This window comes from Gorilla gorilla, chromosome 5 (genome assembly GCF_029281585.2).
Source record: "Gorilla gorilla gorilla isolate KB3781 chromosome 5, NHGRI_mGorGor1-v2.1_pri, whole genome shotgun sequence".
In the NCBI taxonomy this organism is placed as follows: domain Eukaryota; kingdom Metazoa; phylum Chordata; class Mammalia; order Primates; family Hominidae; genus Gorilla; species Gorilla gorilla.
In genome coordinates this window covers 106319370-106333079 of record NC_073229.2, presented here as the reverse complement: position 1 = coordinate 106333079, position 13710 = coordinate 106319370, and the positions used below count along the sequence as shown (strand labels likewise).

The 13710-nt window shown below is 35.7% G+C and overlaps 1 protein-coding gene across 4 annotated transcripts in view; it reads left to right on the top strand.

Moving 5' to 3' along the window:
• The window catches only part of IBTK (inhibitor of Bruton tyrosine kinase), a 78006-nt gene that overhangs the window by 55072 nt on the left and 9224 nt on the right, over positions 1–13710 (top strand). For all 4 annotated transcript variants that reach the window (XM_019029972.4, XM_019029973.4, XM_055392024.2 and 1 more), the window contains 3 exons: positions 1280–1372; positions 1943–2086; positions 11157–11306. In XM_019029972.4, the coding sequence (XP_018885517.2) occupies positions 1280–1372; positions 1943–2086; positions 11157–11306 (387 nt within the window). The remainder of the gene's footprint in view (positions 1–1279; positions 1373–1942; positions 2087–11156; positions 11307–13710) is intronic.

The following is a 13710-nucleotide window of genomic DNA, read 5'->3' as shown; positions in this document are numbered from 1 at the left end:
GTACAGGAAACAGGTTCCCTTTAATATGAAATAATATGACTTTTTTTTTTTTTTTTGAGACAGTCTTGCTCTGTTGCCCAGGCTGGAGTGCGGTGGCACGATCTCGGCTCACCGCAACCTCCGCCTCCTGGGTTCAGACGATTCTCCTGCCTCAACCTCCCGAGTAGCTGGGACTACAGGCGCGTGCCACCATGCTCAGCCAATTTTTGTATTTTTAGTAGAGATGAGGGTTCACCATGTTGACCAGACTGGTCTTGAATTCCTGATCTTGTGATCCGCCCACCTCGGCCTCCCAAAGTGCTGGGATTTCAGGTGTGAGCCACTGTGCCTGACTGACTTATTTTTATCTGTAGTGTAGATTTCATTTAGGTCGAAAATCATCTATTTCTTTTTTTTTTTTTTTTTTTTTTTGAGACAGAGTTTCGCCCTCATTGCCCAGGCCGTAGTGCAGTGGTATGATCTCAGCTCACTGCAACCTCTGCCTCCCAGGTTCAAGCGGTTCTCCTGCCTCAGCCTCCCTAGTAGCTGGGATTACAGGTGCCTGCCACCACCCCTGACTAATGTTTATATTTTTAGTAGTGACGGGATTCCACCACGTAGGCCAGGCTGGTCTCGAACTCCTGACCTCAGGTGATCCACCCGCCTCAGCCTCCCAAAGTACTGGGATTACAGGCTTAAGCCACCACACCTGGCCAGAAATCATCTATTTCTAATGATTGTAGAATTTTGTCATTATGGTATAACTTCCTCTGGTGGGTCTCCAATATTGTTTGGTATCCCCAAGTTTTTCTATTAAATGTTTGTTTTTGTTAATATTAAACAGTAGAATGAGTTTTGTTTGTTAAAAATAGAAAGGAAAGAATGTAGTTTTCAAGCTTCATTTAACCTAAAGGTAAGAATTTAATTAGAACTTTGGTGAGTTTTTCTGCCTAATTTAGTTAAGAAACTTTCTATTGCTTCGCTTTTTTTAAAAAATGTTTTTTTAAATATAGGAATTTCAGTTGTATCACAACATTATGACTTTGGATACATATTAGTTGTTATTTGTATATGTGCTATATCACTTAACATTTTGGATATATATTAGTTAATATTTATATATGTGTATATAAAAGTAGCTTTTATTCAAAATATCCTTTATGAAGCTGGCTCACAGCTGATAAATCTAAATTATACTCTGATTATTAATCTCACATATCACTTATCATTTCAGTGAAGTTGGGGGTTGGGCTTTATAGGTAAATGAATGCTTTGCAAAGTAACCTTTTATGTCTTTTAGTCCTGTCAGCCCTCCTGTTGTGGATCTCAGAACTATCATGGAAATAGAAGAAAGTAGACAAAAATGTGGAGCTACACCAAAGTCACATTTAGGGTTGGTTGAAAACATTACAAAAGATCATTTCATGTTGTATTTCTGCCCTAAGAATTGGACAGACTTACTGCATCTTTCTTATTATTTTTCTGCATTTGATGTTATAGTTAATTATACATCCTTTTCTGGGCAATTTAGCCTCCATAATATTATTTCTTAAATATGTGCTAAAGATAGAGTTGAGTTGATAATCCCGCTCTTGTAGAATACAGTATTACATCCCAGAAACTTGACTCTAAAATGATCATTGTGGACTATTGGCTACAAAAGCCAAAGAGTTAAGGCTTGTGATGCAAGTTCTTTTTGAAATTTGTGATATGTTGGAGGGCTCATATGTAGCTATTACTTGATCATTGTTAGTATAAACTGATATTTTCATTGTTGAAACTTGTGAGCATTTTGATCCAATAATGGTAAAATAACATCAAATAAATAGAAAACATTATTATTAACAGTAACCTTTATTAAGCAGAAATTAATGTTAATTGATATAATTTCTAGCAAAATGATTTCTCATGGAATTAAACTTTGTCAGAAGAAACCACTGAAACTAATTGGTTTAATTTGTAGCAAAACAGTTTCTCATGGAGTTAAACTTTCTCAGAAGCAACGAAAAATGATTGCATTGACTACCAAGGAAAACAATTCAGGAATGAATAGCATGGAAACAGTTTTATCCACTCCTTCAAAAGCCCCCAAACCAGTGAATGCATGGTATGCTCTTATTTTTATTAAAAATAATATAGATTTGTGCATTTGCTTTTAAGGTAGTACTTGACTTTGGAGTTCCTTCCCACTTCCAGTGTTTCTAAAGTCTTTCCAAGTATTTTATGTCCCATTCTGTTTTCAAGTTAAAAATTGGAACTTGGGAAACAAACACTTTTTTTGTTGTTGTTTATTTTCTTTTAATTTGGGGTGTTTTGACATACACGTCATGATGACACACATCATCATACACATCAAAATGTGGATATATTTTTCATATATAGATATAATTTCTTCTTGATATTCTAATTAGATTTTCTTGCTAAAGTGATTTAAAATTTATTTTTATTTTTTATAAGAAATTAAATACATCAGACACATATAAAAAGAAAACTTTATTTATACTACGCTAATTTCTTTGTCCTTCTGCATGCTCCATAAATATCTTTACATGGTTATAATCATAGCTTGTTATTTTTCACTTTTTAAAACACTGCTCCTTACTTAATGTTGTGTTTACATTTTCTCCATTGGAATTTACACATAGTGGCAGCACTGGAATAACCTCCAAAGAGGTCAGATATAATTTTGAGATATGTAAAATAGGTTGTACTCCAGCTTCCGTTCCATCCTTCCTTTTCTTTGTAACTTAAAATATCTGGAAACCAATACTGGAGAACTACATGGAGAATGTGAAGCCTTACGAAGAAATCAGTAGAACTCTCTTTCTCTAACAAGGACTGGGGAGGATCTTGGCAGCTACCCATGGTTTAGGGGAATCCCTTCAATGTTTCCAAGGCCACATTATTCTGTTTGTAAGAAGGAATATTTTTCTCAATTAAAATGTTAATTATTTTGAAGAAAGTGGCAAATAATTTTATTCTAAATGTTACCAATGGAGCTAAATCAGTGCCTGTTAGGGCTATTAGTAGGTCCAAAGCATGGTTACTGAAAAAGAAAGTAAAATAAGAGGTAAGAACACCCAAGGAAAAGAGAAAAGAGGGTAAAACTGGAGAGGATGAGCTTAGCAGAATTTTAAAATTTATCAGTATTTGTTAAGCACCTTCTAAATGTAAGGGACTGTGCTAGTTTCTGATGATAAGGCAATGAACAAGACAGATTTGACTGTTACCCTTGTAGGGTTTATGATATGACTGCTGCAATACTGAGTTGTGCTTTCTTTAAACAAAGGCATGGAAAATCCAAAAAGGGGGAAAAGTTATTGGAACCACTGTCAAGTACTAAATTGCAGTTTGAGAGAATTAACTAAGCTCATGATGAAGCTTTGGACTTGGTAATATAGCTGTAAGCATGCCATCAATCATTTTCCTTAAGCAAAAAGTGAATGAGTGAAAGTTGTTTCACTTATTTTTTTGGCGGCATATTCCTTAGAGTCCTGTGTTCTTTTGTGATCTGAACCGGGTCTTTTCCATGCATGCTGAATGTCTGTCATCTTGAGATTTTCTTTAACTGTTGTCTTGCAGGTCTTCCCTTCTCTCCAGTGTTTGATCCCCAGTTTTCTTGATTCTGTGGCTTTCTATTTCTTGATACACTCCTTGTTTTGATGTAGCACAACTCCAGTAGGTTTGTGATAAAGGATGTGTAAGACATATATTTTTGGAGCTCGTATATTCATGAAAATGTTTTTATTCTAGCCTTCATTCTTCTTGACTGGTAGATGGGAACGGGATTCTAAATTGGAAATCATTTGGAGAATTTATTCAATGCCATTTAATTCCTAAATCTTCTTATGTTACCTCCTGTTTTCTTCTCCACTTTTTTTTCCCTGAAAGTTTACAGGATCTTTTCTTTATCTCTAATGTTCTGAAATTTTACAGTATTGTATCATAATGTAGGTCTTTTTTGATACATCCTGGATACTTGGGCTCTTTTAATTGGCAACAGCATGTCTTTAAGTTCTAGGGAAATTTTATGTAATATTAATATTACTTTGATACTTTTCCTCCTCACTGTTTTCTCTACAAATCACATTAGTCAGATATTGGTCCTCCTAGGCTTCTCTAAATTTCTTACTTTTTCTTTTTTTTTTTTTTTTGAGATGGAGTCTCACTCTGTTGTTCAGGTTGGAGTGCAGTGGTGCGATCTTGGTTCACTGCAACCTCCTCCTCCCAGGTTCAAGCGATTCTTCTGTCTCAGCCTCCTGAATAGCTGGGATTACAGATGCCTACCACCACACCCGGCTAATTTTTGTATTTTTAGTAGAAGCATGGTTTCACCATGTTGGCAAGGCTGGTCTCGAACTCCTGACCTCAAGTGATCTGCCTGCCTCAGCCTCCCAAAGTACTGGAATTACAGGTGTGAGCCACTACACTTTTTGTTTTCTATTGTCCACATATATGCCTTCTAATTCTACTTTCTGGAACATTTGCCTGACTTTTTTCTACCATTAAAATCTTTATCAAGAGGTTTTTTTGGTTTGTTTGTTGATGATACCTTTTTCTATAGTATTGTTTTAATATTCTAATGTTGAAGATCTCTGTACTCTGTAGGCATTTTCACTCTTTAGTATATACCCAACAGAAACACACACATATGTACCACGCAACAAGTATAAGAATGTTCATAATTTATTATCTGTAATAGCCCAAACTGAAAACAATCTAGATGTCTATCAGCAGTCAATGGATAAATTAATTTATTTTTATAGTAGAATACTACAGAGTAATGAAAAAGAATAAATCATGAGTAAATACAACAGTGTGGATGAATCTTACCAATATGATATTGAACAAAATAAACCAATCAACCAAAAAAAAAGAAAGCTAAAAATAGCCATTGATTTACATCCATGTTTTATTCATTCTACTCTATATGTGTTTTATTTTATTTCATTTTGTCAATTTATTGATTGATTGTTTTCTCTTAAGTTCTGATTGGAAGCTCTGTGTGCCTATGTTGTACAAATAGACTGATAAGTGTGACTATAGGGTAGCGTATCAGATTCCTTAGGGACCCCTGAATCTCCCCATATGTTGGTTATCTCCATATCTTTTCTCCTTGGTCTCTTTAGTCTGTCAGTTTTTCTAAAGAGCAGCCTTTTAATTTTTTTTTGCTGGTAAGGTGTACATTTTGTTGCTAGCATTCTGGAAGTGTATCTCAGTGTAGGGAGGTTAGAGCTGGGACTGAACTTGTCACCATTTGTAATAGGTTTTCACATTTAGTGTATAGACTTTGTACACAACAGTTCACTCCCGCCATCCTCTATTACTAGTGACTTTGAATCAAATTTTCCTTCTGCTAGAGTAAAGGAGATGTAGTCATATGACCATATGGAGATAGGGAGTACATCTGGCACTCTCAGCCCCTCCTTAAATAAACTGAAACAATTTTCATGCTCATGTCGACTTCAGGATTTGATACATACTCTGTCTCCAGTATATGCCCCTTTCCAGAGTTCCCAGCTTCCCTCTTTACTGTCACCCACCTGATGACTGCTAGTTTTTCTTTCTCGGCGACATCAGTTTTATCATTCCATCTCTTTTGCTATCCTTCAAAAATGTGTTGCTGTTTTTGGACTGCCACTGTCTTAATAGCTTATTCTTTTTGCCCTTGTGGGTTTATACCTTTCTGATTACTTTGCTGTACACTTTAGGATTTCAGAGGAAGGTATTCAAGTGGTCATTTATCTGAAACTTCTGACTAATTTTCAAACATAGGAAAAGTTTTTCCTTGGTAATTATTAGCAACATGAGCTTAGAGTGCCACATTGAAGGGACTATCTATCCAAATTTTAAAAGGAGTCTATTATGGCATATTAAGGAGAATTCTAGAAAGATGGGAAGAAAGATGCCATAAATTTTGACCAAAAACATAGGTTATTTTTCTTTGAAAAGAATTTGATAATTATCTGGCTGGGCATGATGGCTCACGCCTGTAATTCAAGCACTTTGGGAGGCCAAGGCAGGCAGATCACCTGAGGTCAGGAGTTTGAGACCAGCCTGGCCAACATGGAAAAACCCCGTCTCTACTAAAAATACAAAAATTAGCTGAACATGGTGTTGCATGCCTGTAATCCCAGCTACTTGGGAGGCTGAGGCAGGAGAATCACTTGAACCTGGGAGGCAGAGGTTGCAGTGAGTTGAGATCATGCCACCACACTCCAGCCTGGGCAACAGAGCAAAACTCCTTCTCAAAAAAAAAAAAAAAAAAAAAAAAGAATTTGATAATTATCAAATACAAGTGATATTTGTTATACATTTATTTTATGAAAACTTGATTGGAAAACTTAAGTACAAACATGAGTAATGAGTTTTATGTATCTTAGTACACTAAGAAAATTTATCTAACTGACCAATTATAGATAATTTAGATAATTATAGATGTTATGGGTATTCTGAATTTTTGAGAATTGTAGATATTCTGAATTATTATCATCAAGGTGAGAGGTATCTGAATTGTCTACAATTAGTAATTTATGCTCTTTTTAAGACTATACAGGCATACTTTGGAGATACTGCAGGTTCGGTTCCAGACTACCTTAGTAAAGCAAACATCGCAATAAAGCAAGTCACAAGAAATTTTTGGTTTCCTGGTGCCTATAAAAATAATGTTTATACTATACGTAGTTTGCTAAGTGTGCAATAGCATAATATCTACAAAAAAAAACCTTAATGTAAAACTGTTTTATTGCTAAAAAATGCTAATGGTCATCTGAACCTTCAGTGAATCATCTTTTTATGGTGGAGTATCTTGCCTTGATGTTGATGACTGCTGACTGATCAGGGTGGTGCTTTCGTCACTAAGCTTAATTATTTCTAGCTTTTGATTTAAAGTGAGAGACATGTGACTTTTTCTTTCACTTGAACACTTAGAGGCCACTGTAGGGTTATTAGTTGGTCTAATTTCAATATTGTTGTTTCTTAGGAAATAGGGAGGCCTAAGGAGGAGAGGGAGAGAGATGGGAGACCTGCCAATTGGTGTAACAGTCAGAAAACAAACATTTATCAATTAAGATTGCCAACTTGTATGGATGTGGTTCATGGTGCTCCAAAACAATTATAATAGTAACATCAAAGATCAAGATCACCATAACAGATACGATAATGATGAAAAAGTTTGAAATACCAGGAGAAATACCACAATATGACACAGAGACACAAAGTGAGCATGTATTGTTAGAAAAATGGCACGATATACTTGCTCCATGCAAGGTTGCCACAAACCTTCAACCTGTTTAAAAACACAGTAACTATGAAGCACAGCAAAGCGAAGCACTTCAGTATAAATTGAAATTACTGTTACTAAATTGTTGAATAATTTTCTTTCTTGAATTCTTACAAGGCTGCAAAGTATTTTAATCTGAACTCTGGATAAAACATTAATTATTGAGTGAATATAATGTGATATAATTTTTCATGTGATTATAAAATTATGAGATAGCCACATAATTCAGTATATCACTTGATTTTTAATCAGATACACATATAATGTAAATACTTGTAATATATGCTTGAAGTAAAAATGGAATAGATTGTTTTCCTGAGAACATATCTCGTATGCATTGGTTTTAAAAAAAAATTGGAACTTTACTTTTGTTTTTGAGACAGAGTCTCACTCTGTTGCCCAAGCTCGAGTGCAGTGGTGCAATCTTGGCTCACTGCATCCTTGACCTCCTGGGCTGAAGCAATCCTTCCACCTCAGCCTCCTGAGTAGCTGGGATCACAGGTGTGCATCAGCATGCTCAGCTAATTTTTTATTTGTTGTAGAGATGGGTCTTCCTGTATATCCCCAGCTGGTCTTGAACTCCTAGGCTCAGCAGTCCTCTTGTCTCCACCTCCGAAAGTGTTGGGATTACAGGCGTGAGCCACTGTTCCTGGCTGAAGTTAACATTTTAATAAGATTTACAGATTGTTATTTATAGAACGTATTCATGACTGTGGTGATTTATCTGTTTTTTTTTTTTTTTTTTTTTCCTGAGACAGAGTTTTGCTCTGTCGCCCGGGCTGCAGTGCCGTGGCGCAATCTCGGCTCACTGCAGCCTCTGCCTCCTGGGTTCAAGCACTTCTCCTGCCTCAGCCTCCCGAGTATCTGGGATTACAGGTGCACACCACCATGCCCGGCTAATTTTTGTATTTTTAGTAGAGATGGGGTTTCATCATGTTGGCCAGGCTGGTTTCGAACTCCTGACCTCGTCGTGATCCATCCACCTCGGCCTCCCAAAGTGCTGGGATTACAGGTGTGAGCCACCACACCCAGCCGATGTAACTGTTTTTTAAAATCCTTCTTAAAGGTACATCATTACCTGAAGTATCATCTAATAAGATTTTACTTCTTCAAAAGATTTTTAAAAATGTTTACATTAATATTAAGGTTAATGTGCAATTCATTAGCAAAACACAAATTAGCACTCTAAATATACTTGAGGTTGTGGTAGGATTTTCACTAGTTTGTTCACACATTCATTCGCCTAGTCTGTAGAATTCCCAGTGTTTATAGTTGTACTCCTGCTGCTGGCAGTTAGGTGTGGCAATGGAAAGTATTAGAGATAACTGGGTTTTTGCATTAGATTGAAGTTCCAACCAGGCAAATTTTAAATTTAATGTGAAAACACTAAGTATGTATGGGATTTGGCTACTTCTCAAAATTAAATGTTTTACTTGGAGAAATAATAGAACCTTTCTCATCAGTCATCTTCAGTGGAAGAATACATGGTCTTTGTGGCCTGGCTTGATGTTTGAATGTAAATTCTTTCAAATTCCATTTAGAGCTAACCCATACAATATAAAACAATTTCAATTATTTAACATTTTAAAGCTAAAATATTATTTAGAGTAAAATTACAGGGCTTCTTTTGCTGAGGAGCAAAATTCTGGTTAATTTTTATGCAGGTACAAATGTCTAAAATACTTCTCCATAAATTTTCTGTGGCTGTTAAGGTAGAAAATAGCTGGAGCTTGTGAGTTAGGAAAATAAAATTGTGGGAAATCAGGTACTGTTTCCAATTATGGCATAGTCAGTGGAAAGAACAGTAAAACATATTTGAAGAAATCTGTTTGTCAATCCTTATGCCAGTATCACACAGTCTTAGTTCATTTTGTGCTGCTGTAACAGAGTCCCACAGACTGGGTAATTTATAATGAACAGATATTTATTGGCTCACAGTTCTAGAGGCTGGGATGTCCAATATCAAGGTGCTGGCATCTGGCAGGAGCCTTGTTCCTGCTTCATAGCATAGTGGAAGGCATATGCCAGCAGGGTGAGAGACAGCAAAAAGGGTTTACCATTCTCAGTGATAATGGCATTAGTCAGTTTGTGAGGCACCCTCATAACTTAAACACCTCTTAAAGGTCTCATCTCACAATACAATCACAGTGACATTTACATTTCAACATGAGTTTTGGAGGAAATACATTCAGACCTAGCTTATACTATCCTGATTACCATAATTGGTTTTGTCTTCTTCCAACTTTCTATTTTTTTTTTAAAAGAATGCTTTGGCTAATCTGGGATTTTTTATTCTCATGTAAATTTTAGAATCAGTTTGTCAATTTTTGCAGTTAAAAAACCTGGTGAGATTAATTCAATTTTTAAAATAGATATAGTCTATATAGATTTTCTGTTATTTTCAGTAATTTAGTTTTTTTAAAAAGATATTTGTCTATTCCATGTAAATTGTCAAATTTATTTGTGTTAAGTTGTTTATAACATTTCTATCTTTTTTTTTCTCTGTTTTGTTTCATTTTTTGAGTCAGAGTCCTGCTCTGTCACCCAGCCTGGAATGCAGTGGCCCAGTCTCGGCTCACTGCAACCTCTTGACTCCTAGGTTCAAGCAATTCTCATGCCTCAGCCTCCTGAGTAGCTGGGATTACAGGTGTGTGCCACCATGCCCAGCTAATTTTTGTATTTTTAGTAGAGACGGAGTTTCATCGTGTTGGCCAGGCTGGTCTCAAACTCCTGGGCTCGAGCGATCCACCTGCCTTGGCCTCCCAAAGTGTTGGGATTACAGGCATGAGCCACTGTACCTGGCTCTATAAGATTTCTTTATTACCCTTTTAATTTCTGTAATATCTTGTATTAGTTATTTATTGCTTCATAACAGATTATACTTGAACAACAGCTTAAAACAACCAACATTTATTATCATAATTCCTTTGGGTCAGGAATCTCAGCTGAATGCCTCTGACTCAGGATCTTCCACAGTGCTACAGTCAAGGTTTGGCCAGGGCTACAGTCATTTCAAGGCATGACTTGAAGAGGACCTACTTTCAAGATTACTCAGATATAGAATTCTGGATTGACATTCTCTACCTCTTTCATCATATTAAAGATTCCTTTCCATCGTCTTTTGGGCTTCATTGTTTCAAATAACAAGCTACTCATTTTCATTCTGTGTTGTGTTTCTATGGCTGCTTTCAAGATTTTCTGTTTAGCTTTGGTTTTCAGCTGTTTAACCTAAGTATGGTTTTCTTTGTTTTATCTTTTTTGGGGTTTGCCAAAATTCTGGAGTCTTTAAATTTATATCTTCCACCAAATTTGGGAAAATTTTGGCCATTGTTTCTTTTTCTCTGCCATATATCTCTTCTTTATTTCTGGGACTTCAGTTAACACATATGGCAGACCTTTTGATTTTATCTTATAACTCACTATGGGATAATTTTCTTCAACTTCTCTTTTTTGTTTTTCAGATTCAAAAATTTCTTCTGGTTTATCTTCAAGTTTACCAACTCTTCCATCTATACAGTGAATTTTTAAAAATATATTAAAAATTCTTGAATTTTCATTTTGCTCTTTTTTTAATAGTTTCTTTTCTTTTGCCGAACTTACCTATTTTTAATGAGCTTTTGTTGTTGTTATCTGATGCATAATTGTAATAGCTATTTTAATATTGCTAATTTTAACGTCTGAGTTATCTCTAGACTTGGTCTTCATTGATTGGTTTTTCTTATGGAATAGTTTTGGATATTTCACAATTGGCAGCAAGAATCCAACATCACATTGAAAACTGCAATTGTATATTGTAAAATTTTTGGTATACGTTCTCTTATTGTTCTCTTATAACTTCCAGCAATGCCCTTTTACAAAATGGATATTTTAACATGATATTTGCTTTCTTTTGCAGGGCATCTTCTCTGCATTCAGTTTCATCCAAGTCATTCCGGGATTTCTTACTAGAAGAAAAAAAGTCTGTTACTAGCCATAGTTCAGGCGATCATGTCAAAAAAGTTTCTTTTAAAGGAATTGAAAATTCTCAGGCACCAAAAATTGTCAGGTAATAAAACAAACTTAAAACTAATACATTTTCTACCTTAAAATATTCTGTGGTGGTTTTATGTTCTGAAATAATCTTTAAAACTTTATGAGGCAGATTTTTTGTACACTCTTTTACATTCAGAATTAAAATTAGCATGTTTAAATTCCTTCCCCACTTAAAAAAAATTGAAACAGTTACTGAGATATAATTGATTTAAAATCAATTGCGTATATTTAAAGTATACATTCTGTAGTTTCAGCGTATATATACACCTATCACACCAACGCAACATTCAAAATAGTGAACATAAGCATCATTTTCAGATGTTTTGTCATGTCCCTTTGTAATCCCTTCCTCTCTTCCTTCTGTTTCCCCCTCCCAAGCAGCTACTAATCTACCAATAAAGACTAGCTTGTACATTTTAGAGTTTTATATCAGCAGGGTCATGCAGTATGTACCCATTGTAAAATCTGTCTTCTTTTACTCAGCATAATTATTTTGAGATTTATTCATGCTGTTATGGGTATCCATTGATTCTGTTTCATTACTGAATAGTATTTCATTGTATGGGTATACCACAAACAATGTATTTATCTGTGCATCTGTTGATGGACCTTTAGGTATTTGCAGTTTTTTTCTCTAGCTATTTTTTAATTTTAATTTTCATGAAAGTAGAGATGGGGGTCTCATTATGTTGCGCAGGCTGGTCTCAAACCCCTGGCCTCAAGCAGTTCTTCTACCTCAGCCTCCCAAAGTGCTAGGATTACAGGCATGAGCCGCCACACCTGGCCTAGCTATTTTTGATACTGCTTTAGAAAGTCCAATGTATTTAAAAAAAAGTTTCATGTTTTAAATGCCTACGTGAAACATCAAAATCTATCTATAATTTAAAAGCAGTATTTTCAGTGAGCCGTGATCAAACCACTGCACTCCAGCATGGGTGACAGAGTGAGACCTGGTCTCAGACAAAACAAAACAAAATAAGTAAGATATGTTATGTCCAATTCAAGTGCATCAAACAGATAATATAAACTTTTCTGACTGAGGCAAGGAACAGAGACTGGGAGCTATACTAGTTTAATGTCACTTTACCTGCCCTGAGGAACTATCAAAGTCTTCTGACAACAATGTTTGGAAACTCCTGATTTAGATTAAATGTTTAGGCATATTTTTATTGTTACTATTGTGACTGTCTTCTTTTTTACAGATACTTAGATTTAGGAGGAAAGTTCTTGAGCCGTTTTCTTGCAATACAGAAAATCAAAGAGCAAAAAATATCTGAAGTCATCTCCCTAACTTGTCTAATACTTCTAGCATTAAAATACTATTTTAAAATAAAAATCTTAGGCTGAGTTCAGTGGCTTAATGCCTGTAATCCCAGCACTTTGGGAGGCCGAGGTGGGCAGATCACTTGAGTCCGGGGGTTCAAGACCAGCCTGGCAACATGATGAAAACCTGTCTCTACAAAAAAAAGCAAGAAAAATAAATTAGCTCGGCTTGGTGGCATGTGCACGTAGTCCCAGCTATTCAGGAGGCTGGGTGGGAGGATTGCTTGAGCCTGGGAGGTAAAGGCTGCAGTTAGCCATGATTGTGCCACTGCACTCCAGCCTGAATGACAGAGGGAGACCCCGTCTCAAAAAACAAAACAAAACAAAATAAAAAAACCTTAAATGGAATACTAACATATGAAATAGATTAAGCCTTTTTGCATATTTATAAGTTACAGTTATAATTATGATAGGCTTATAAATATAAAACTAGGTACATAGTCTTAAAATTGTCTATCAAACATTTATTGATTATGAGCTTTGTGTCAAACATTATGCTAAGTACTAGAGTTGCAGTGGTGAACAAATTAGCCCCTGCCTATATAGAACTATCTTCCTTTCTTGTTTTGTCATAGAAAAGTTATCTCTCCTATCTTAGGCCAATACCTGTGCTTTTATCTTAATGCTTCCCATTTCAGAAGCCTGAAAACTATTAATTACCCCTTTCCTTTCTTGTGTAAGATTCAACATTTTCCTTTTAACTAGATTCTTCCCCTCTGGTTTTGAATGTACTCAGGTCTCTCATGTGGTCTGGGCACACTTTCTTCTATCAGTTGTCCTATCATTACCAATTCTCCATCCACTTCACAGCCAGATTTCTCAAAAGAGTTGTCACCTCCCACTCAGTCCGCAATTCATTCTATCTCCCAGCCCCATTACTAAACTGAAACAGTACCAGTACAGGCTAAGTTCAACAGTGACCTTTATATTGCCAACACCATCCACTTTTTATGTGACTCATCATACTTGAAGTTCAATTACTGGTCGTCGTCTTATTTCACTTTATATTCTTTCTACACTATCCATTTAATGAGCGTATGTTCAGTCGTCAGACATGTACTAAAGACTCAAAATTTATATCTCCTGCCCATATC